Here is a 26,177-nt window from a genome sequence, read left to right on the forward strand (position 1 = left end):
ACAGAAGAAATCCAATTAGTATATGTAAAAGAAATGATCAAAATAAAAGCTTCTGAAGAACAGACAGGAATAATTTGTGCAGGTCAGAAAAACGAATGGATACTAAAATTAGTGGATAAAATGTGCAGCTTCAAAGTATCTCTTCCAAAATATTTATTAATCTTTATAGTTACTTTAATATATATTCACACAGTTTTTATCACTCCTCCTGCCAGGCGCTGGAGTTTAATTCCTTTTGCTTTGTGCGTGGGCTAGACATAGTGACTTTCTTCTAACCAACAGAGAAGGGAACAAGAAAAACAGTAACTTCACAATGGAGAAACCTGGCAGACACCACCTTAACTGAGGGTTCAAGGTCACCAACATCGGTAATAAGACATACTGATACCCTGTTCTCCTTGACGTGATGTGATGAGAAGGTCATATTGTTTCTGTGGGGTCATTTCCAGCCATCTATACTCTGTAATCATGAGAAAATATCAGGCTAACCCAATTTGAGGGACATTCTATAAAATACCTGACTGGTGTTCTTCAAAATTGCCCAGGTGGTGAGAGACAAGGAAAGATGGAGGAGCTGCCACAGAACTGAGAAGATTAAAACATCATGACAAATAAATGCTATATGAGATTCTGATTTAGTTCCTGGATCAGGAAAAGCAATATTAGTAAAAAGTCTGGAGGAATTCAAAACACCTAGTTAACAGTATTCTACCAATGTGAATTTCTTAGTTGTGAACACTTGACCATGTTTATGCAAGACGGTCAAGTCAGTGAGGCTGAGCAAAGAGAATAATGGGGATCTCCTACTATCTCCATAATTGTTCTTTAACTCTAGAACTATTTAAAAATTTAAAAAATGATTAGGGAAGGGGAAACTCTATCCAAATCTCCTAAGAATAACCTGAATGAGAACTACTATAAATAAGGAAGTAATCTATGTTTTACAAAATCAAAGTGATCACCTGTAATGGATTGGTCACATTGCCGTTTTGCCACAGAAAGCACATAAACAACTATATTATTTTGGATTTTATAAATTTATAAATCATAGACATCAACAATTGCAAAAAATGAAGTTACAATACTTTTCAATAAAGTGATAAAATTAGGATAGTGTCTTGATTACTGGGATCTACTTACTCTGAATTTGTTCAGAAGTAGGAAATTATTTGGCTGCTATAGTTCTTATATACTGAGGATTCCCTGGTTAATATGGGAAGAGCCCCATTTCAGGGGACAACAGGACCAAAAGTTGTTGCAATAGGGGTCAGACATGAAATCTGAACCTTGATGTGTCTGTATGCCCTATCTGTTTTAGATTCTTCTCCCTCAGGTCTCTTGTTTTCTTTGGCCACTGAACTGCTGAGAGAGGATAAGTGTTCATAGGAGGCATATGGAAGAGTTGCTTTGTTCTCTTGGAGGGTGATGCAGAAACCGTCCCAGGCACATAAATATTCTAACAAGTTTCATCTTGTCACAATAGAGTCATAAAGTTGCTCTGTTCAGCACATGATAATGGCTTTGTAATTCAATTATTGGTAGTATTTGTCTTCTGGGATTTATCTGCCTTAAACTTCAGGCACTCACGTAAAACCCTTTACCATAAATCTCATAAATGCAGGTTCTGTCCCCACCCCGGGGCATATCTTGCCATGCCTGTGAAAACCTTGACAGCTTTCTCTAAATTATGGAATTGTTCTATTTAGAGGTGTTGATGTTTTAAGTGCCAGAGCCCACAATAAAGAACATTGGGACAGGTCCATTTCCTCTCGAGATTCTCTTTAGAGGAAGATAGATCCTGATGGACAGACAGACAAAGTTCCATTCTCTCCAAAAGGTTCTTTTCATGCATTTATCTGGCACTTTTTCAAAGAGATTCCTGCTGGTCATAGGAGGTCTGACGGAATGACTTTTAAGTTCTCTTTGAGTCCTGATATTCTGATGCATGAACACACCAGGACTGTCATCTATATGGATTCACTAGTCCTGGTTGTTTTAGGATTTTCTTCTATCCACTCTGCATTTCTTTCCTACTCAGTCAATGAGGCAAACCTCCGTTTGGGGGTCTTCTCTACCCTCCTATATTGAATTTACTATTCTGCATCTTAGTCATTATCTACTAAGACAAGCCTATCTAATCTTTGATTGGAAAAATATCTAGGAATACCTCATCCCCAATATCCATTAATCATTTCTCATTCATTAACCACATATTTATTGGATGCCTATTTCATCCCTTCCAAAAGACTCTTTTTTCATTTCAACATCTCTTTAAATCAGAAGGTATCTTGTGATCATCATGTGAGTTTAATCAGCATATTTTTTTACTGATAAAATAATGTGCATCTTCATCTAATTAAATGTTAGATTTGATGATATGTGGCATGTGCCAGGCACTCTTCTAGGTGCTGTTTAATTTCTTCTCATGTGTGAGTGCATGTGTGTGCATGCACACGTGCGCATAAGCACACACATGTGTGAGTTTTCCCTTTCTTTGTCCTCTCGCCCATTCCTCTACATGTAAGGATTAGCTACATAGTTAACCATACATTTAACATTTAGCTATGTTAACATTGGCTACCCCTACATTTTAGTGCTTTGTTACAAGATATGGACAGGGGGAGTATGATTCAAACAGAAGTGGAATATACACAAACAGATACTGTGACACATGGGAATTTTCTCATATTTTGGGGGAGATACTTATCATGCTTTAAGATGTGGTGGGAAAAAAATCTCATCACATTAAGTTGCAGCATAATTTTGTTTTTGTTTCCATTTGGAAGTTACATGCAATGATTAATTTGAATAGTCAACTTGATTGGATTAAGAGATACTGATGATGAAGAGGCTTCTAGGTGTGTCAATGAGGGCCTGTCTAGGAAGGAGTGGAATGTGGGATAGTGAACTGAAGTGGAGACCCTCCCTAAGCATGGGTGGCACTGCCCCATAGTATGGTGGCTTGCATGGAATAGAAGTTGCAAGAACAAGGAGGAAGATGCAGATGCAAGCTCTACTCTTCTTGAACGTGTTCTTCATCACTGATTCAATCTTCTGAGGATATCAGACTCTTGCTTCTTCATTCTTCCAAAGAGGACTCTGCCAGTGATTCTCCAGGCAGTTTCCAGAACCTTGGTCTCAGATTAGAGTAGCACTGTTCATTCCTCTTGTTCTGGGATTTTTCCATCTCTTGGATTACACAGCTACTGGTTCTTCCCGCTCTCCAGCCTACAGACAGTCATTGTGGACTCTCCAGCTTCTGGTCATGTAAGTCAATTTAATAAATCCCCTTTTTATAATCATATTTCCTCTTGATTCTCTTCCTCTAGAGAACCCCGACTAATACATTACATATGTTTTTAAATGATGTGCATAGTTGACATGTTTTCATTGGCTTATTGTGGTGATTTTGGATTGGGATCAATTTGGCTAAGTCAGAATGCTATTTCCCAGAGTCTCTGCTTGGTTTCATGTTAGAATTAACCAAAAGGAAATAACAGTATATGCAGGGTTTGAAAAGCAAAAGAAAAAGAGCAGTTATTTCCCGAGGAAGGCTGGTTTGGCTAGACATAATCAGAGGCAGAAGCAGAGGAGTGGCAAGTTCTACTTTATCTTTGCTCTTCTCTCCCCGATTCCATGCCTGGTTTTTCTTCCCGACAGTCTGGTGACCTCAGGCTCCAAATCTGCTTGCCTGCAAACTGTAGTGCATCCTCTTTAGTAGGTGCTCCCTCTGCAGTTCTACCTAAATAAGGCAAGCCCCCTTGAGGGCAAGGACTACACTTCCTGAGCCATTGTGGCCAGGATTTAGCTTTTAAAATAACTCAGTTGATGTTAATTAAGTGAATTGGGTAATAGATATAAATAAAACTGGCAGCTCAATTTCCATGCATTGTTCTTGATTTTGGGGCAACAAAGAAGTAAACTATATGTATATATTATAAATTCCCTTTGAAAATGGAATTTATTATGTTGAATCTAAATGAGATTGTCACATTTCAGAAAGACACTAGTAACTCCTACCTGTTTCTTTTCAATAGTTACCATTTATTCATCATATACGACATGTGTTTAACTTAGTCATCATATACCTCATGTGTTTAACCTAAATTATCTGATTTTAATTCTAACAGCAAATAGATCAGAAGAACACTCTTTTGTGATGACCATTTTACTGATGAAGACTGTGAGGCTTAAAGAAGTGAATAGTTCCATGTTATGCTCCTTAAAAACAGGTTCCAGCAAAGGCATTCTGACTTGTTCTTGCTCTTAAACACTAATTGCCATTCTTATTGACCAAAAGACAATATTCAAAAGGTAGCCCATTAAATGAGCAAAGGTAACCATAAACAAAAACAGTCAAAAACAGAATCCCTTAAAAATGAAGGCTGAGATATTACTCAGCCATAAAAAATGATAAAATTATGGCATTTGCAGGCAAATGGATGAAATTGGAAAATATCATGCTAAGTGAGATAAGCCAATCTCAAAAAACCAAAGGACGAATGATATCACTAATAAGTGGATGATGACACATAATGGGGGGTGGGAGGGGTTAGTGTTAGGGTTAGAGTTAGGGTTAGGGAGGGGGGCAGGAATGGAGGAAGGAAGGACTGAATAGAGGGAATAGAGGGGTGGGAGGGAAGGGAAAAAATAACAGAATGAATCAAACAACATTACCCTATGTAAATTTATGATTACACAAATGGTATGCCTTTACGACATGTACAAACAGAGAAACAACATGTATCCCATTTGTTTACAATAAAAAAAAATGAAGGCTGAGGTGTGATCATTAGCACCAAGCCAATTTCTTTTCACATAATTACAAATGAGGAAGCCTTAGGAGGATTTCCCCCCACCCAATGTTTTACACTCTACCATCACAGGAATCTTAGTCAAACCTAGAGAAGTGACTGAATCTCTGTTGCTCAAAGACAGAGGAGCTGCAGCCCAAGGGGACAGGAAATCATCAAGATAAGAGAGACAGGAATCAATGACTGCCTTTAGTGAATGAAGGATGCAGGAGAGAGGAGATGCATTCAACACCTCAGCAGGGGACATTTAGCTTAATTTGTAGGGAAAACTTGCTAATCATAGGAAAAGATGAAGAAGTGGAAGCAGGTGCGAGAGGGTTGGGAAACAGCACTCATTGGCGAGATCATTACCAGGTCTTTCAAGGATAATGAAAATGATCTTATCTGGCACTCATGGTGCAGACAATAGGGATGCCCCTCCCCCAGCACTGCCCTTGGGGTGTGATCTCTAGGTTTCCTGTCACTGTTCCCTGTTCCTTACCCAAACCCCACAGGATCCAGCTCAGAGGGCAGGGTCTCCCATCCAAAAGAGACCATTGGGAGGATAAGGGAGAGTAGAAGAATGAAGTCCACAGTCCAAAGAAAAGAAGGATCTGAGTGCTTCTCCAGAAGCCCATATTCTGAAACATGCAAAGGGTCTGTTAATATCAGCAGTCTAGGGCAGACTCCCAGAGAACAGTCTAGAACACAGTCATTCTGCCTTCCCTTGAGTTCCTCTGCTGACAAGCGCACTCCTCAGGACAGGCAGCCTGTTGAGTTAATAAACAGCCCAGTGTGTAGAAAAGTGTGCCTTCTACTGCTCTAGAATTCTCCTCCCTTCAATTTATACTTTGATTTTGGATTCTAACCTCTATAAGAAAGAAGAAAAGACAGAGGTCACCAATTATGGCTGCCTATTTTAACAAATGAAGCCTATTCAAGATGTGTTTCAATTTGCATGTATTCATGGGTTTACGTATATGCATACACATGAATATGTGAGTTTGATTAATGTAACCCATATGTGTGTACACAAATGTGTGCGTATGCACATGTTTCTGCTGCTCTGTAGTGTATGAGATAGACAGAAACATGCAAAACACAGAGTCTTGGCCCTTATGGAACTTATCTTTTAGCAGGAAAGGGAAAGGAAAAAATAAAAATGATGTATTTGAAGAACATACTAAATGCTAAGTTACATACTGATAATAATGATACCGTTCCATAAGACTTTGTAGAAGGAAATTGAAGCTCAATTAAGTAAAATATTTTCTTAGAATCACCCAGTTAGAAATTAGTGAGGCTGAGATTTGAATCTACTCTAGACCTGTGGTCTTCCTACCAATCACACACGTATATGTCTAATACAGTGCATGTTATGTTGAATTACATTTCATTCATGACAAAAATGATGATTAAATTCAGAGGAGAAAGACATTCTTCTTGCCCAGAAAATTAGGATGAAACAGAAAAGTTCCACATTAGAGGTAGGCCTTGAAATAAGGTCAGTAAGGCCCCCCATGATGAAAAGGATCTCCACACGTCATCCTTGTACACAAGGACTAATGCTGTCTGGATGTACATTAATTAATCACAGCTGATATGAATAAGAACAGTTTATACCCAGGTGAGAACATACACAAAACCATACATTTAAGAAATACAGACTGGCCCATAGACTTATTATTACATAGATTCACTCTTCTGGTGTTTGGAACTTTGCATATGCAATTGAAGTGAGCAGAAGGTCTCCAAGAGAAGATGCAAGCCCAGGTGCCCAAGAATCAAGCTAGGTTCTCCCTCTTTCCAGTTTTGCATTATTAGCAATGAGGAAGGAGAACACTCCAGTAGGGAAATGCACGTTTCCTGAGGCAGTAGGATGACTCCGGGAGAAGTAGGGAGAGGCCTTTCACTACTTCCAGCGGGAGGCAGGGTGTTGAGCCAGTGTAATGGGAAGGAGAAAGGAAGAGGAAGTGGCAAACATGATATCAACAAGTAGAACCTGTGGGACTTAGAAACCCAGAGGTTCAAGAGGAGGTAAGATTCTGAAGTGTGAAGGCTGGGATGCAGGGCATATAGGAATATGGAAGCCTTTGAAGGAAGGAGAGAGAGAAAGCAAGCAAGACAGCTAGCTGATTCTGAGTGGTGACAAACTCCACGGCCACCTCAACATAAAATTGAAAGTGAGTGATGGATTCATTCAGAAATGCTTCGCTAAGACCTGTTTCACAGCTTTGGGGAAAGGATGAGGCAGAGCATCTCAAAAAGAAAAGAAAAGAAGCAAGCAAACAAACAAAACCCCAGCCATCCTCCCTTCTGGATGTATTACCGACATATCTGGTTATTTGATAGAGTCTGTTTGTCTGCCTTTCTTTCCTGCTTGCTGCCTTCCTGTCTGCTTTCCTTCCTTCCTCCTCTTGGGGACATCATCAGACTCCATTTCAATTCCAGTTTGCAGGATGTGGGGAAAGATGCAAAGCTCAGTTTCTTGTTACTGAATACACTAAATCCATATGAGGAAAGGGAAAGGGTTACAGCCATCTCGTGCCAGGTCCTCTAAGTCCTGTTGAGGTTTTAGAGGACATGGCATGTGGGTGGCTTAGAAAAGTTACTACTTCCATGTGGAATGGTCAGTACATTTCAGTGAAGAAGAGGGGCATGATAACCTTGTGTGTGTGTGGTGTGTGTGTGTGTGTGTGTGTGTGTTGAATGGATTCAGCAGCAATATTCAACAAGAACTCATGCAATACAAGTCAGAATCAGAAAGAGGAACTATTATATATCATCATCCACTTATCAGGGAAAAGGGGTGGGGGGTGGGATTGAGAGAAGAATGGAGGAACTTTAGAATACGTAGAGGGAAATGAGAGGAAGCAGGTATGAAAAATGGTGGAATGAGACAGACATCATTACCCTATGTGCATGTATGATTACTCAAATGGTATGAATCTACAACGTGCCCAAACATAGAAATGAAACGATGTACCCCATTTATTTACAATGAATCCAAATGCAGTCTGTAAAAAGTAGAAATAAATAAATAAAAGAGAAAGTATTTCATATTCCATAGACAGATGTGTGACTACAATTTTTTTTTTTTTTTTTTTTGCAGACTTGATATCTGAGGCTAGAGGAAAGAGTCCTGGATAGGCACACTAGGCCAGGTGTGTGGAATATCCTCCTACGTAATAGTTCTGAGTAAGGAGAGAACTGGAAATGAGCTGTATGGGCCCACAGCATGTTGGGGGTCATGAAATTAGACTGGAGATGGAATCGTATGATAGGCATGAAGAGCACAGGCTCCTTAGATACACTCTAGGTTTAAATTCTGTCACCACGACCTGCTAATATGTAGCACTGAGCAAAATGTTTAAGCTTAATGGGACCTGATTTATCTATTTACCTCCTTATTTCTGATCTGCACTTAGAATTAAAATATCTATGAATAATATGATCTCTTGTGGTGTTTTTCCATTACTCTCTCCCCTTTCTTGGGTAGAAGCAGCTCAGTCTTTCCTAGGGTTTTACCATTCTTTACTCCCTGTCCCTGTGGCTTACCAAGGTTGATTCTACCCCCAGGTATGTCTACAAGCATGTTACCTAATCAGGTCCATAAAATTTAATTTCAGAAGTTTTTCTGAAACAAGTCCTAAGAAGGTATTTTCTTTTCCTGTGAAGATGCAAGCTGCCAGAGGCTATTGCAAAGAGAAGGTCTGCCTGAGAGTGAAGCTAATGCAGAGGAGAATGGAGCTGAGTGACGGTGAGAGATCAGGATCCAAGCCATTTCATAAGCCTCTGGATCTAGTGGAGTCTTGATAAAGTTAGACCTTCTGATGTTTCAGACCAATGAGCCAATATCGTTAATATTTTTTAAAGACAGATTGTGTTTCTCTATCACATGTCTTGATAGTCTTGATCAAGAAACTATTTCCCATCATTGATTTTGAGGACTGATTTAAATAATACAAGCAAAACACTTGGCACCAGCCTTGACCCACCAGAAACACTCAACAAACAGAACTTGCAAAGATAAAGAATGGGCAATCTTTCCCATCCACCAACCTTGATCAATGGGAAACAATGCGGGCATCATACATGCTCAAACACATTGCCTATGGAGTTACAGGCCTTTCTTTCTCTCTCTGATAAACAACATGGCTATCGTATGATGCCTGGAAAATATTGAAACAAGGTTGGCTTTCCAAAATAACAAAGTTCACTGTTGAGCAAACTCTCACTTTTCTATGCCTGAATTAGTCACAGAAATATGTAATCACCATTCAGCTGTCCTTGATATCAGTCAGCTCCATGTATATCAGGCCAACGTGATCAATATTATAAGTCTGAACTATTTTTAACAATTAAGAGTCCCTTGTTTTTTGCATATTTACTATATTCCTATATTCCTGAAGAGTTTATAATGAGAACTATTTTCTATTGCTTTATCCTAAACTCAGATTCCAACAAACCACATTCTTCAACCTCTAACAGAGAATTTAGCTTTTGCAGAAGCTTCACTTATTTGAGTGTACCAATGACCCTTCAATTCCATGTTTTTCAATGTCAAATGCAACACCTCAACTTTTACGTACAGAACTATTAAACTAAAGAATATGTAGTTTTAGAATTTAAGCGGAGTCTTTTTTTTTCCTCCATTTTTCTCTGGGGGATGCAAATGGGAAATAAATCTTGAATGTTGGGTTGATATGAACAAATACCAGCAAGGGACAGAGACTAAATTTGCAAACCTGTCTCTTACATATTATGCATGCTGTGTTGGATAAACTACATCACTTTTCTGATTCATCAAAAAGGTAAAAAATAACCACTACTTTACAAAGGAGCTCTGAAGACAGAATCCATAAGAATCAATAAGTACCTTGTCCATTATAGTTACTCAAAATACAAACCCCTGAAGGAGCCTTATCTCGCCAACACTCAGATCTCCCATCTGTATTTTTTTCCCCTGATGGGAATCTATGCTCCCTTCTTAAAACAACAGTATTTTGAAAACATTTTCCTTTTCTTTTTTAGAAGTCATATTTTCCCCATCCAAGTCACACAGTGACTCAGCCTCCAGGGTAGACCTGGGTCTGGCCTCCATGGGTAATGAGTCCTTGATCCAGGCCAGGACACTCAGATTCAATTCCTGGAAATTCAGGCAAAGAGGCAACTGCTAGCTTGTTAGCCTAAAGCTGGTAGTGTCCATCACTTGCATAAAATGGGGAAGGACAACCTGAGAATGGACACAAAGCAGGGGAAAAGAACCAACAGAAAGAGGTAAAATCGGTCATTATTAAAAGGTTATTACTGACAGTCACCGGGCCCTCAGCACAAGTCTTAGACACTGCGCACGGAACCAATTCATAAGAAGGATCTCATTTAATGAAGTAGGTATTAATTATCCTACAGAGGAGAAAACTGAGGCACACAGAAGTGACTTAACTTCCTCTAACTCCCTACTTAGCAGACCTCAGTGTCCCTGAGGCCTTACTTTCCAGGCTACACCATCTCCCAGAACTTTTCACATGGGAAAGAGCAAGGACCACTACTGCTGTCAGTTAAATAAAAAGGACATCTATTCCAATAATGGTAATATTGTGCCAAAATGTGTTTTATATGATGCCTTATATCAGTTCTGGAAGCCATATGAACTCCTTGGAAGATAGTTCGTATTTATGGTAGTTATGATGGTATTAACAGCAATTCCTGTGATAAGGTGAGAATAAGCTATTTTAACCCATAATTATTTTACAATTGCCATTTACTGCTTCCAGGGGTGGCATGGCTATTGTCACCCCCAAATAGAAGTAATTCTGAAGTGTGTTGGATGATTTGGAAAAGATAAGATCTCATCTTCATTTTTTCTGTATGGCAAGTGTTATGTTATTACCCATGATCACTTAATGATTCAATTTAGCACCAGAGAAATCCCTCTTAGGTCCATCTGTACCTCCAGAGCCAAGATCCAAGCAGAAATGCTTAAAGCAAGTTTCTTTTAATTAAACTTGTTGAATCATCCTAAATAGCCTCATAGTTTCTATGTACTTTGAAGCAGCTTGGATTCCAGGAATGGGTCTACTAGATATGGCTTTGATTGACAACTTTTCTGCTGGCATCAGGAAGTAGCTCAGAGTCAGAATACAGGCCAGGTGGGCAGAGACCATGAGATTTTCATCAACAGGCAGTGTACACTTCACAAGGGCTCATCCCTTCTCTGGAAAACACAACCAAGCTTACAGAACTCGAGGGGTCTTTTGCCAAGCTCAGTTGGAGAGATACACAGGCAGCACTGTGGCCGAGCTTTGAGTATCTGCCACTCATCTGCCTGAGTAGACTTGATGTCCAGGCTCACCGCCTCAACCCAGAAAACAAGGCCAACAGGCAGAGGCAAGAGTGTCCACTGATTTAATAGAGCATGGTCTTTGGAGACAAATAGCCTGCATTTAAATCCTGGCTTTTGCTCCTTCTAGCTGTGTGACCTTGACCAAATTACTTAATCTTTCTGTGCCATAGATTTCCCATCTGTTGATGATAATGAATGGTTTCCTTCAGAAAGCTGTTATGAGGATTAAATAGCTTCAGTTTGAATAGTGCTTATCACACTACTAGGACTTGAATGGGAAAGATGTGTCTTTTTGCTCCCAAAGGAAAAGAGAGGAAGTTTTATTTATGTTACTTAACAAACAGATTAATTAGGATTCATATACAGTAGTGGGAAATGCTTTTATAAAGATAATAATTTTAAGACATTTGGATGCCATGGCTTTGCTAATAAAGCTTCCAAACAGAAGACCCCTCTTTAAGGAATAGATAAGAAAGGACGTGGTCTGTTCATCTTATAATAATGCCATGAGAAAATAAGACCTCCAGTGAGTTAGAAAACATTGTGTATCATGTGCGACTTACAGGGCAATATTCTTGTCTCAGTTCTTTTTCCTTCTCTATCATAGTAGTCTATGCCTTTTGTTTTTACTGGCAGGAACAAACTCTGTCCAACCCTCTGAGTGGGTACTGTCTCCTCTCTAGTTCTGTGTTCCACGTGCAGATTTGGAGTCCCTTGGAAGCTGCCATAAGTAAAAACCAGTTCCTCCTAACTCTCCCATTAGCAAAGCATTAACTTCACTTCTAGAAGGAACTTGGAGGAACACATTCATTTATTTCATTCCTTCATTTATTTGTTTTCTGAGATCTATATACATACAGCACCAAGAAAAGAACAGAATGATTAAAAAAAAAAAAAGACATGGACTCTCCTTAAAAAAATAATAGTTGACATTATAAGTTTAAGGCAAAATTACACAGAGACGAAATGGTTTCGTGAATCAGTGAGCGGGGAATGCTAACCAGGGAAGGGAAACTGCGTGAGAGGCAGAGCTGAATTTCTGGACCTGGGAGAGGTCAATTTGGACTCGGAAAGCAAGTCTCAGGTGGGCCCTATCAAGAGAAGCAGCAGGAGAGAGGTGAATAAACTTCTATGCAGCAAAAGTTTCTTTATGTAGAAAAGTCTCATTATGACAGGTGTTATGATTTAGATGTGAGGTGTCCCCAAACCAAAAACTCGTGAGAGACAATGCAACAAAGTTTAAAGGTAATTCAGCTTCCTCTTATCAGTGAAAACATTTGACCTTTGATGTGGGGGGATTGTCTTATTTCACGCAGCATGATAGTTTCCAGATCTAGTCATTTCCTGGCCAATGTCATAAAGTCATTCTTCTTTATGGCTGAGTAATATTTCATTTAAATAAGTGTGTTATAGAGAGCCTTAACCTAAATAGTGCATTAATTCTCTGATAGGGATTAACTAAGTGGTGCAAGTGGTAACTTTAGGCAGGTAGGGTGGCCTGGAGGAGGTGAGTCATTAGGTGCATGCTTTTAGGGTATATATTTTTGTCTGGGGTGAGAGGAGTCTGTCTGTCTCTGCTTTCTGGTGCTGTGTCCTGAGCCATGTTCCTTCTCCATACTCTTTCACCATGACCTTCTGCCTCACCTGGGACCCCAAAGAATGGAGTGGGCCATCTATGGATGGCAACTTCCGAAAAAGTGAGCCCTCAAGTCAACGTTTCCTCCTCTAATTGTTCTCCGCAGGTCTTTTGGTCGTAGCAACTAAAACCCTGACTGAAGCAGTGGGGGAGGAAATGGCTTCCGTCCATATAGAAGTCCCTCCGTGTTTTCTTTGAGGCAGTTTATTTTCAAACAGCTTGTCTTTCACTTTTTCGGGCAGTTTCATTTGCTTTTTAAGAGATTTCTTTAATGCAGTTCTCTGGCTTTTGACTCCCACAGGGATTTTAGGGCAGTGTTTGAAAATGAGAAAGATAAAAATGCATTCCTCTTAGAAGTTCATCTAGCAGGGGGAGAGGTGGAGTGGAGGAGGGAGCCGTTATGCTCCTTGCGCGAGCCAGTCTGCGTGTTGAGTGCTCAGGCCACCGAGAGGCAGAGGGGCCCCAGGAGGGGCAGGCGGATACTTTCACCGCCTGGTTGCAGGGAGCTCATTTTCCTTAAAGGTCACAGTCAGATGACTCTGGACAATGTGAGTAAGGGGGACAAGGGACATTTAACTTGGCTGAGCATGTCCCTTTGTAGTGCTGTTTTCAGCAGCAGAAGCCTGGAAACACCCCAGGTGATTTTTCCATAGTCAGATGAGATGAGCTGGGGCACGGCAAAGCCCATATTTTGGCAGAGGTGAGGCTGGGCATTCGAAAGGTCTTGATAAGAAATACTAAGATTACCAGAAAATGTTCCAAAATTTGTTTTTATTCTGCTGCTAGGATCTAGGCCCTTGGAAACACAAAAGCCAAAATTAGCCTCTGTTATTTCCCTTCTTTTCAAGTTTAGCCACCTATTCCCACAGACAGAGGTCACCACTAATTTAACCAGGGAGGGTTAAAAAAAAAAAATACTACCTTCTTTGCTTCCTTTTATCTCTTGCTGTTCCCTCCCTGCTCCTGTATTTCCATATACACATCCCACTAACATATATAGCTTATTTTTTTTTTCATGGTATGAGGTTTGAACCTAATGGCACTATACCACTGAGCTATTTCCCCAGCCCTTTTTCCTTCATATTTTCAGACAGCCTCACTAAATTGTCCAGCTGGCCTCAAACTTCTGATCCTCCTGCCTCAGCCTCCCAAGTCACTGGGATTACAGGCAATGTCAATAGACATTATGATTTACCTCCCATCTATATTCTTAGAGTAAAATGATATGTAGATAGATAATAACACACTCTCAAAATCAAACAAGGCACAGATAGATCAGTGTGAATAACTAGCATTTACATTACATGAATGCAAATGCCTGTATTTGTGTAGGCTATAGGCTGAATATTTATATACCCCCAAATTCACACGCTAAAGCCCTCACGTCTAATGTTGTGGTGGTATTTGGAGGTGGGGAATTTGATGATAATTAGAGTTACATAAGGAGATGTAAGGGAGATCTCCTTAGGTACACAGCAAGAGTGAGCGGAGCTCTCTCTCTTTACACCATGTGAGCAAACAGACAAAAGGCAGCCATTTGTGAGCCAGGAAGAGGGTCCTGCCAGGAATCAAATCTGCGAGCACCTTGATCTTGAGTTCCCAGGCTCCAGGATTCTGTTTAAGTCTCCAGTCTGCAGCATTTTGTTACAGCAGCCTGAGCAAAGTAAGACCGTCTATGTAACCGTGCTTGGTAATTCATAGAATATTTCTGAAAGGCTAAGCAAGAAACTAGGACAACTGATTGTGTCCCACACTACAAGAAGTTCCAGAAGACCTGAAATGCGGAATGAGGGGAAGAGCTGCATTCAGACTAAGTAAGCCCTGTTTATTGGAATATGCCACTATGTGAATAAAATGCCTTTAGTCATAGAAATCACTGTGTCTTTAAAAATATCTTTCTCACAGATTCATCGGAACATATCAAAGCAACATATACAAAGTCCCTGCTGTCCTCTAATCTTAATGATCCACTTTTGACTTATGCAGAAATTAGTGACATGACTTTTTACATTCCCTTATAATATTCACTACCTCAGTGTCACACCCTGCCGTATGAAGGTGGAGATTCCAAGGCTCATTTACAAAACAATATCTTCATATGCCAGAGGATATGGCGAGACTTACCAGTAGAACCTATTTGGTACCACCCCTTCCTGGATAAGCTGCCATCTTCTCCCAAACTCAGCCGAGCTGTATAACTGTAGAGAAAAGGAGATAATCAGCCCTATGGTACACCAAATGCACAAGCATCAGTTTTTGTTTTTGTTTTGTCAAAATTTGAAGTTTTATATGTCAAAGGATGCCACAAAATGGGACAAAAACTTACAAATTGTATATTGATGGGAAATGACTATCAGAATAAAGAACTTTTTTTTATAATTTAGTAATAAAAATAGAAATGACAATTTAAAAATGGCCAAATTATCTGAAAATGTATTTCTTCCAGGAATGTATACCAGTGACCTATCAATACCTGATAAGAAGCACAACATTCAGTTCAATGCAAAAGAAAAACAATTTAATTTAACAGGTCACACTTACTAGGATGTCTGCTATTAGAAAGAGACAATAACAAATGTCAGTGAGGATGTGGAATCCTTGGAACACTCTTGGGTTGCTGGTGGGGAAATAAAATGGTACATCTATGCTGAAAAACCATTTTCTATTACATTAAAAAGTTAAACAAAGTTACTGTATCATCCAACAATTCCCCCACAAATATAGCCAAGAGAATTGAAAACACACACACACAGAATAAGGATCCTGCTTCCCTGAAGTTTCTCCTTGGTGGAAAAGACAGGAAACACATCCTTAAAGCATGTCCTGTGTGCCCCAGGTAGTTTTTTGTTTTTTAAGTCACTAACAATAATTCCTACCATTTATCGGGCACCTGATCCATGCCAAGTGACTGTTCAGCATACCTCATCTCTACTCTTCACATAAATTCTACCAGACAGATATTAAGACCTCCCTTTGATAGTTGAGGAAACTGAGGCTCAGAAGGGTTAATTGACTTCTTAGAAATCACATGCCAAAAAACTGGAATCCACACGGTGCTCTGCTTGGAGGCAAAGTCTCTGGTCCCACTTGAGTTGGCATCAAGAGAACATCGTGGAGACTGGAGAGTGGAACATTTAGACCTGGCTCTGCAGGGGCACTCAGTGTAACTTGCACCTGACGACAATGAGAGAAAGGCAAGGGTCCCCAGGATAAAGGAAGGGTCAGACGTCAGCAAGGGGTGCTTCACAGACATTGTGGAGAACTAGTTGGGACATGAGTGAATGGCAGGATTCAAACCGAGGAAAACGGCATTACTCACAAAGGGAGCAGCCTGGGTCAAAGTGGTGATTCAGACAGGGACCCTCTATGAATAAGCCTGGCTCACTTAAATAAGTGTGAATGAGCATGCGGACAGCAACATGGAAGAAGCTTTGAACATCAAGTTAGGGAGACCAGAACTGATCCTGCAGGAATGAGGAGCCAATGCTGGTCTTTAGGAGTCACCAAAGGAACCTCAGGTTATAAAACACTCCACACTGACTAAGCTCTTACCAGTACCAAGGGTCTTGCATGCATTATCACATAATGCATCCCTGTGAGAAATGAAATTATTTTGACTATTTTACAGCTGGCCACACAGCTGGTGAGATTTAAAGTCCACTTGCCACCCTGCTTCTGTACCCTCCAAGGGCATGGAGTCCCTACTCATGTGATGGGGATTGGCCCTCACATATTTCATCCCCTAAAACATCTTTTTCTTTTCATACAGCTTATTCTTCATTGCTCCTTGACATTCCTGCCCCGGTAGTCCTCATGTCATACTGGAACTTTTTCTGCCCTGAACAGCATCCTCTGACCGCAGCCCAGAGCACCCCGCTGCTTTAGGTACTGGAATTTCCATGGGCAGTTTGTTACTGATTTGGAAAAGGTCAGTTAGAACATCTCTTTCCTGCTATGTCCCTGGTCTGTAATGCACCTGCCCCTCAATATTCCACCATGGCCTCTGCCAACTCCCACATGGAGTGGAGGGTGAGTCACACTGCACTGAGCACCACCACGGCCCAGCCTGCCCATCTCTGCTCAGCCACAGCTCTCCGTAGAGGGTCAAATGACTCACCAAGTGACTCACAATGACTGGATGCACCGGGCGTGACCGAGGAACAATGCATCCCAAGAGAATATTTACTGACCCTTTAAGGCACCTCTTATGGCATTGTTTCCACTTGATCAAAACATACCCTGACCCCACAAAAGATGCTACTAAGACAAGTAGCTGGATCAGTTAGTTATAGAGTATTTGAGCATCCAGTCAAGGAGAATCTGTGGCTTTTTTTTTTTCCGACATTTTTTTTTTTTTTTCTTAGCTCATTGTTAGATTTTGGATCTTGAATGTCTCCCAACGTCCCATGTGCTAGGTCTGGTCCCAGACTGGCCCGATTGAGAAGTGTTGGAACCCATGAGAGGTGAGGTCTCATGGGAATTCCTTAGGACACGGGAAGTACCCCCTTGTTTTAGTCAGTCTTTTCACTGTTGTGACCAAAAGACCTTACAAGAATCATTTTAGAGGACGAAAAGTTTATTTTGGGGCTCATTGTTTCAGAGGTCTCAGTTCATAGATGGCTGGGTCCACTACTCTGGGCAGGAGGAAAGGAAGAGCATCATGGCAGAAGGGTATGGCTGAGGAATGCAGTTCAGGACATGGAATCAGGGAGCAGAGAGAGACAGCTTCACACTCCAGGGACAAAATATATACCCCAAAGGCATACCGCACCCCAATGACCCGCTTCCTCCAGTGACATCCTACCTGCCTACAGCTACTACCCAGTTAATCCCTATCAGGAGATTAATTCACTGATTGGGTTGAGATTCTCATAACCCAATTTTACCTCTATGCTTTCTTGAATTGTCTCATACATGAGCTTTTGGATGATACCTCATATCTAAAATATAACATCCCTGAAGAAGGTGGGACCCCAGCCCCTTCCTCTTCCTCTTTTAGGTTTTTGGTTCAAAAGTGAGCAATTTTGCTCTGCCACACTCTCCCACCATGATGTGCTGCCTCACCACAGGCCCAAAGCAACAGAACCAATTGACCATGGACTGGAACCTCCAAAACTGTGATTCAAATAACCCTTTTCTCTTTATATGTTGATATCTCAGGTATTTTGTTATAGTGATAGGAAGCTGAAGAGCACACCCAAGATTCCTGGAAGGCAAAGGTTTCTTGGAAACAATTCATGTTTGATACATTTTAAGAATGCCAAGATGGGGAGGTAGCTCTCCTTACAGAGATAAGAAAGATGGGGCAACTCACACCTTGAGTCAGAACCCAAGAAGCCAGAGGATGCACCTCATGGTTCTTATTCCCCTGCATGACCTGGCCATCTTGTATTTTAACACTAAGTTCTGTACCACAACAGCAAGATCCCCATTTCCCACTTTACCTGTTCTATTTGTGCAGAGCTGCACTTTTTTATATGATCTTAGGGTGAAGAGAGTTCACACCACTGTCATGTGCCTATGTCTACCTGCAAATACACGTTAATATCTATATTTACATAAGATATTATGTAAATTTACAACATTTACATATTTACAAAAGTCAATACAAGTGTAACAGAATCAAAATGGCTCAAAATAATAATTCTGCACATGAAGGCTAGACTCACGTTAATCCTGCAAGAATCATATAGAAACTCTAAGGGCTCATATGGTTACTCCAAGGAATTGCCATCCCTGTTCCCATAGATAATTCATCTCTGTGATGAATCGCTGGGTACCAGCATCTGTGTTTTTTTTATTTTTTCCCCTGTCTTTGTAAATTTATCACCTAGGCTTGGATTCAGAGCCTGTGGACCAGTCAGGTATGTCCCATGATATTTGTTCATATCTTCAAAAGGCTGCTTTGTTATTTGTGAGCATCAAGAGGTCCTGGATCAGTGGGTACACAAAACAATAAACCAAGCCTCTCTCCTTCAGCCCAGTGAAATCCGTCCCAATTTCATCTCTGGAAAGGGACCCTTTGGCCTTGGTGGATGGGCCCTCTCATCCTCCCACTCCCATCTAGACACATCCCCCTCCTGCACCCTTACCCAGGCTACCCACCCTGGGGCAGGTTCCTTCAAGACTGTCCACCTTGATGCCAGTTTCCTTTCATGCCACATCAAAGGCTGCCTTCTCTATAAACCTTCGCCTACCCATGAAGAGTCCCACCGGCCTCATCTCCACGGACCTGTGATACAACAGCAGATACTGCTGAACTTCAGGCCACATACTTAATATTTATTTTTTAACAGTCTTTAAAGGGAGTCTTCTACTAATGCAAAGTAGACTTTTCTTCCTATATAAAATCACTCTAAAATATCTGAGAATATTCCCTGCTTTTTTAATGATTACAAATTGTTTAGATGTCACAAATCCCATTTTTCTATGTCTATAGATGCCCAGAGCATAGCAGATAATTGAGGGGAAAGGGGTTGATTTTGCCCAAGTTAAGTTCCCTGTCATAAATCTACATAGTCAGGAACTCAGGTTTTTCAACAGATGGATAATGGAATTAGAGGAATATGCTTTGCTTCCAAGGATACATAGCTATAGTCTAATATCTTAAAATCAAGTCTATAAATATCAGTACATTTGAAACTTCTAAAAATTTGCAAGTAGAGTCTTGCACATTCACCCTAAGATAAAGTGGCTCTGTATACCCCACCTACGACTTCAAGCATTTTCTCCCTAAGAAGTTAATTGTCCAGCCTGTTTTTATACCAAGAAAGGGAAAAAAACAGCAATGCACAGTCATTCAAGTTAATGTGTTAATTAAGCCTACGGAGTCTAACAGCAAAGTTCTCCTCTGCAAAGAAGGGAAAGGTATCAAAGCACTTTCCCCACGGGTTCCATCTCAGCTGCCACTGGAAGGTTTTCGTGTCGAACAAGTCAATGTCCTTTAATAAAATTCATAGTGTTGGCAGCACCTAAATAAGATTTATTTCCCTCCCTGTCCGTCTCCAGCTCCAAGGTTTCTTTTGACTGTCAGAACACAGAACAGAGAACTATCATTGCTATCTGTCACATCAGAGAAAGCAGCAGCAGCTTTCTCCAGCCATGCCAAGACGAGAGAAACAGAGAGAAAGAGATTAGGGAGAGAAAGAAGGAACACTCCAGCAAGTTTTAAGAGGGCAATGTGCATCTACTAATCCTTTGTCATGCACCCAAAAATGCCATTCACAAAGGGTATTTGTCTTTATTCTGCTAACACTGGTACAAAATATGGGAAAAGAATGGAAGGAGCAGAAATTTTGAAAGGGAGTAGGGAAGGATTCTGGTTAACCAAGAATACAAGGCAGAAAATCCTTCTAGTCTAAAATCATTCTATGATAGCTGAGACCACTTTCCTGTCTTTGAAAACACAACTTAATGAGCACAAACCCAACATTCAAGATCTAGTAGCAGCCCCAGGGTCTAACCCTCCACATTGTCATTATGCTGAGCTGAGGCTGCCAACACTTCTCTTTTCTGCCACATTTCTCTCCTGAGGTTTTCTTTTTCTTAAAAAATCTCACATTGACTTGTTTTCTCACCATCTGCCTTTGTCTGCTATAAGAAGAGTATAGATAAAAATAGACTTAATTGTAAAGGATGTGATTTCAAGGGTTAGTTTTGATGTGAGTTTATAACCAACTCTCAGACATCTGTGGCACCCTCTTCAGGCAGCCTGTGAAGCTAAAAGTTGGATGTGGGGCGCCCTCAGGAGATAATCAAGAAGAGTGTCAAAAAAGGACTGAATAACTTGGGTATGAGAAAGAACGAGATGCAGTGGCTTTACTCACAATTCCTAATCTATAGCAGATTAAGATGGGGTGAGAGAAGCAGGTTTGAAAGCAGTTTCCTGTCATTGCCCCCCCATCTTAACATTCACACATTGGTTCAAACCCTAGAAGAATGGCATCTTTTTCCTAGTAGAAGGGAAACTCAACATTCTGTGTTGATGCAAATGTTTGTAATTGTCACTGTCCCTGGAAAGTCTTTTCAATACTCCTCCAAATTGAATCAGTGTATCTTCAGATCTTTCAGAGTGTTGGATATACAGCATGAATTTTCTGTTACAGCTACAAAATTGGGGCAAGGACGCCAATGCCATGGGAATTGGTATAAGACAAATTGCACTAAAGCTAAGCGTCTTGGTAATGTGTTTGAAGTCTCTGGTTGCCAGAACAGGATGCTGTTCACCACAAAGCTTCCTGGGGCAACTTCCCTAGTCAGGGGGTAGTTTCCTGGGAATCCTCCACACAACTCCTGGAGAGACTTCCTTTGGCGAAACCCTTCCTGCTGTTGGCTCTTTTCAAGGTTGCTTGCTCACTCCTCTTTTCTACTTTGCCCTTAACATTTGGGAGGCAGGGGGCCTTCAAATTGCATTTCTTGAAAAGGCTCACAGAAAACCCTGCCAGTTCTATTTATTTGCCTCATCCTAATACTGCCCCAGGGATGGCTGCAGAACAAAGCACTCATCCACCTCATGACTCTCTGGTACTCTCTTCTGTTCCTGCCTTCCTTTTAGCAAGAAAGAGATGGTACCTTAAGGACTTCAAATAAATTCCTAATGCCAGGCCTGAGGCATTGCAAATACCCAGCTCTTTTTTTTCCTCCAGACTCAATAGGAAGGAAAAAGAGTCAGTCCAGAGAAACACAAAGTCTTCTGAAGTATGTTCTGATGGTTCTAGTTCCACAGCACAAGTGAGAACCAGAACTCATGGTAAGGGGAAACCAAATTCAGCAGCACCTGCAGTGGTTCCCCGGCACTTCTCTATAAGCTGAGGAGTCTTTATCATGGCTGGTTGGTATGGGCCATCGACAGTGAGACAACATGATGGTAATCCCAGATTCCACCTGCCCCTCGGAAGCCAGAATAAAAGACAGGCAGTTAGTGTAGATAGATGATCAGGTCAGATAGAGAAAATGGAGGCTGGTTTGGATCCAGGAAGCTGGGAGACTGGAATGTTAATGTCTCCAGAGCCCTTTGATAACAAGATTATACCTATGCCTATACGACCCCTCCCAAAAGGCTGCAGACAGGGAGTTGTTAATTAATGCCTCCTGGGCTGCTTCCTGCCTGGATCATTCCATTTGGCCCTTCCCCCTGCCCATCTGCTTCTCACCTTTTCGCCATCCCACTGGCAACTCCTAGTCACAAATGCAGGAAGGAGAGAGATAAGCAGGGAGAGAGCAAGAGAATAAAGAAAAAGTAAGTCTATAAAAGGGGCAGGGTGCTCTTACTTCTTGGGATACCAGAATACCAGCTATGGTCCCCGCTCCCTCCAGGGAGAAGTCTGTGCTACAACTTGTATTAGTCAGGGTTCTCTAGAGGAACAGAATCAACAGGTATGATTATAAAAAGAGAATATATTAGATAGACTTACATGACCAGAAGCTGGATAGTCCACAATGGCTGTCCGCAGGCTGGAGAGCTAGAAGAATCAGCAACTGTGCAATGCAAGAGGCAGAAGCCCCAAAACAAGAGAGATCAACAGTGCTACCCTAGTCTGAGACCAAGGCTTGTGGAAACTCCCTGGAGAATCACGAGCAGAGTTCGCTTTGGAAGAGTGAAGAAGCACAAGTTCAATATCCTCAGAAGATTGAAGTGGCAATCAAGAACCCTTTCAAGAAGAGTTGAGTTTGCAACTGCTTCTGCTTCCTTGTTCTTCCAACTTTTATTCCACCAAGCCACCATCCAATTGATGGTGCTGCCCATGCTTAGGGAGGATCTCCATTTCAGTTCACTATCCCACATTCCAATCCTTCCTAGACAGGCCCTCATCGACATACCCAGAAGCCTCTTAATCATCTGCATCTCTTAATCCAATCAAGCTGACAATTCATATTAACCATTACACTCCTTTTAAATAAAACCTGCTTTATATGCTTGCCTTGGAGTGCTTTTCTAGTGTTCAAACTTCAACATTTGAGGAAGCAGAACACGTCACCAATAAACCGGTGGTATCACTTCCAACCCAATAGATGCTTCTCCAAGAAAAAAGCTAGCTTATCAAGGATATCAAAGAAAATGCATAGTAATGGATACACTGTTTTGGAGTGCTTCAGTGGGAATTTGCAAAAGCTTTCAAGGCAAGCACTGAAGGAGAATGAGAAGTCCTAAGAAAAGAGATGTAGAGAAAAGTGTTCCAGAGGAATGGATCAGCTTAAGCAAACGGAACAGCAAAACTCAGAATGGTGTTTTGGGGATTTTTTTGACCAAGACAAGAGACCCAGTGTGGTTGTAATGCATAAAGAAAAGTGAAGTGGGATTTGAAGCTGTAAATGGAGCCCAGGACCAGGTTGGGTAGGAACAATCTTGCCAAACCTTGCAGGGAGCTACTACAGACTGGATACAAATATCCAGTCAGCAAAGTCAAAAGATGAGAGCACCGTGGCTGAGCATTCAGGCTCTGCTGATGAAGGGTGAGAGGGAATGGTGACCTACTGCCGGCTCCATCAATCCCTCCTGTGACTGGATTTGTCAGATCTGACACTGGCCATTCCTCAGCTGTCACTGAAGGCTGTCACATCCCCTGCGGTTGGGCTTGGCACTCTGAGATTGGGGAAGTAGACATATGGAACTGGAGCTGACTGAGAAGAAAAAGTCAATATGTGATGTTGGGCCACTTTATTTGGAGACACTTCCTGTGCACCCAGGTCCAGGGGTATATAGCAAAAGAAGGTTCTTAGAGACAAGTGTTGATGACAGAAAAGATCAAGAACCAACTGAAAAGTTGCACATGCAAACATATACCTCTATTTCAGAGCCTATGTAGGCCTGAGATAAACTAATTCTGTCTGTTCTAACCTTTTTCTAATCACTTGTTTTAACACATGCATTGCTCCTTGTTCTCGTACCCTATTTCTCTCAAATCATTAGGATCACATAGATCAAACTGTTCCAAATAGTAACTGAAAAATAATGATACAACCTGTTTAAACATGGCATCTCAGTTGAATGTAGGCCTTCCCTGTTTGCATATGATGGCTTTTCAGCTTGGGAATTTGTTTTATAAACAAGGATTGGGGTTGACATTTAGCAAGCTCCCTGGTTTCCACTCTAATTGCCAGTTTTGTACTTGGATACTTAAATTATTTACATATTCATGAGTTTAGAAATCTGCCCTGACATTGGGAAACTTCAAGCACATGGAAATCTTGCCAAACCAGCATGGTATATAATGCTCAACATATTTCATACGAATAACTGAGTGCCTTTTTACTTAATGCAGTGCCTTGGGGAAACGTGATCATATAAGATAGATATTAGTTTCTTAAGTGTTTATGCTTGTGCAGAAATCATTTGAATATCCCCAGGGGTTGAAATTCAAGGATCCATTTGTCTTTTATCTCCATCTTACCCTTTTGACAGTAAAGGGTCGCTAGGTCTATTCAAAAACAAACAGAATCACTATGGAGATAAATACTTTCATATTTAATGGCTTGATGTTATTATAATCAATTATATTATCCATATGCTGTATATACCAGTTCTTCTTTGTTCCATTTATCTGGTTCCATGGTAGCTTTTAGTGATTATCTAAAAGGGCATTCAACATTGAATTAAAGTGCTATATCTCCCATGGTGGAAAGACACTGGACAAGGCAGGCTTTGGCTAAGGCAGGCTGTGGCTATTTGTTGCCTGAGCTTCCTTGGTCTGCCATCTCTCAGGTCTTGAAATAGTACATTGGCTAGCATCCATGTAACGTTTGCTCTGTACCAAGCTCTGGGTTAAGTGTTTTACATACATTCTCTCAGGGTCTCCAAACAGTCCTGTGAAGCAGGTATTGTTACTATTCCTTCCACGTTACAGGTGGAGAAAATACAAAGTTAAGTGAGCTATTGACCATCATACAGTCAGGGCAGAGTAGAGAGGTGACAATCTTATCAGCTTGCTCTATTGCCTCTCAGTGGTGACATCTCATCTGCTGCTGTATTAAGTAGGCAGCATGTCTCAGGGAATGTTCAGCATTCAAAGCTACCATGAGAAGTGTTTTCCCTGCTTTATGGCCCAGTAAGGAAAAAGAAGAATCAAATAAAAAGGGATAAAGGGACATTTTATTTTTAAAAAGTAGGTAAGAAATCGCTTAAATAAAAATCTGAGGAACTGTACAATGGTGGGGGTGGGGAGAGAGAGAAAGAGAAAGAGAGAGGAGCTAAAAGTAGCTTTTAAAATTTACTTCTGTGCAAGTATCTAAAATTCTACCATTGGCCACCAAACACATTGGCAGTACATTTTTCCTTTTCTACCAATATATAATTTTAATTCAAAGTCAGCTTCCATCTATACAGAGAATGCCAACTGTTCATATTTAAGGTTTTCATTATTCCTGAACGGAATCTCCTTTATCAAAACTTGTTTCCTCCCTTCAAAATCACGTTTTCACTTTGCATGTATTGACACATATTTATCAAAATGTTGAAGTTGAGGCCTGAAAGAGTTACACTTTTGTATTTCTTTCATACACTGTGATTCCTTGGAATTTATGAGAGATCAAGGGAAAAGCAGGTTTCCTACATAGAATTACTTGGAATTCTGTCTGGTTGAGCTTCAAAATAAATGACACAATATAAATTTGTGAATTTTGTATAACTGCCACCAGAGAAAGACTGGCCCAACAAGCTGTCCTAAAGACTTTGTGCTCCTTCCACAGAACCGGTCATTCAATTTAAATGAATTTTTTTTTTCTTAAGCACAAAACAATAGGGAGAAAAACAAATATAATGTGAAAGATGAAGAGACAAAGTGAATTGGGGACCCATATGAGGCCATCAATAAGGTTTCTCTGACTTCCGCACTGTTCATGTTCAAGTTTTTGAGTTAGTTGTAAATGCTTAAAACCAAGAAAATATCCCCTTGGGAACAGAACGGGATTGCTTCTCTCTAATAAATCTGGACATTGGAGCTGCCATGCTCCACTTAGAGCAGCAGGCTGGGCCCTGGCGCTACCCTCCCCCTTCTGCATGAACGCTGGCTTTCCAGTGGTCTCCATCCAGCCTGAGTTCAGGCCTGCCTGTGCAGAAATTGATTTCATGGCTGAGATGGTCTTGGGCATCCACGAGGGTGGGGAGAAGCAGGGCGCGGCTCAGGACCCTCGGTTGGTGGTCAGGGCAGCAGAGCTGTAGGGAAAGGAGGCTGGCCAGCCTGGATGAGGAGACCAGGGGCCTCTCCTCCAGAGCTTGCCGCAGCCCGAGTCCTGGCAGCCCTCATGTTGGCTTCACAGCTTCACACTTTCTCTTTACAAATGGCTCCTACAGTGGAAACCCTGACAGAGATGCCAGCAGCCCCGTACCCGGCATGCTCCACAAAGCTGAGGTATATGCATATTCTTATACTTTTTCCTGGTTTTTTTTTTTCCCCCTTACAGTCAC

At 41.1% G+C, this 26,177-nt stretch overlaps 1 protein-coding gene across 6 annotated transcripts in view; it reads right to left on the minus strand.

Annotated features, from left to right (window-relative positions):
* Sorcs1 (sortilin related VPS10 domain containing receptor 1) overlaps positions 1–26,177 on the minus strand; it is a 470,846-nt gene that overhangs the window by 144,103 nt on the left and 300,566 nt on the right. For all 6 annotated transcript variants that reach the window (XM_047552963.1, XM_047552962.1, XM_047552961.1 and 3 more), the window contains exon 5: positions 14,900–14,973. In XM_047552963.1, coding sequence (XP_047408919.1) covers positions 14,900–14,973 — 74 coding nt within the window. The remainder of the gene's footprint in view (positions 1–14,899; positions 14,974–26,177) is intronic.

Source organism: Sciurus carolinensis, chromosome 5 (assembly GCF_902686445.1).
Source record: "Sciurus carolinensis chromosome 5, mSciCar1.2, whole genome shotgun sequence".
Classification (NCBI taxonomy): Eukaryota; Metazoa; Chordata; class Mammalia; order Rodentia; family Sciuridae; genus Sciurus; species Sciurus carolinensis.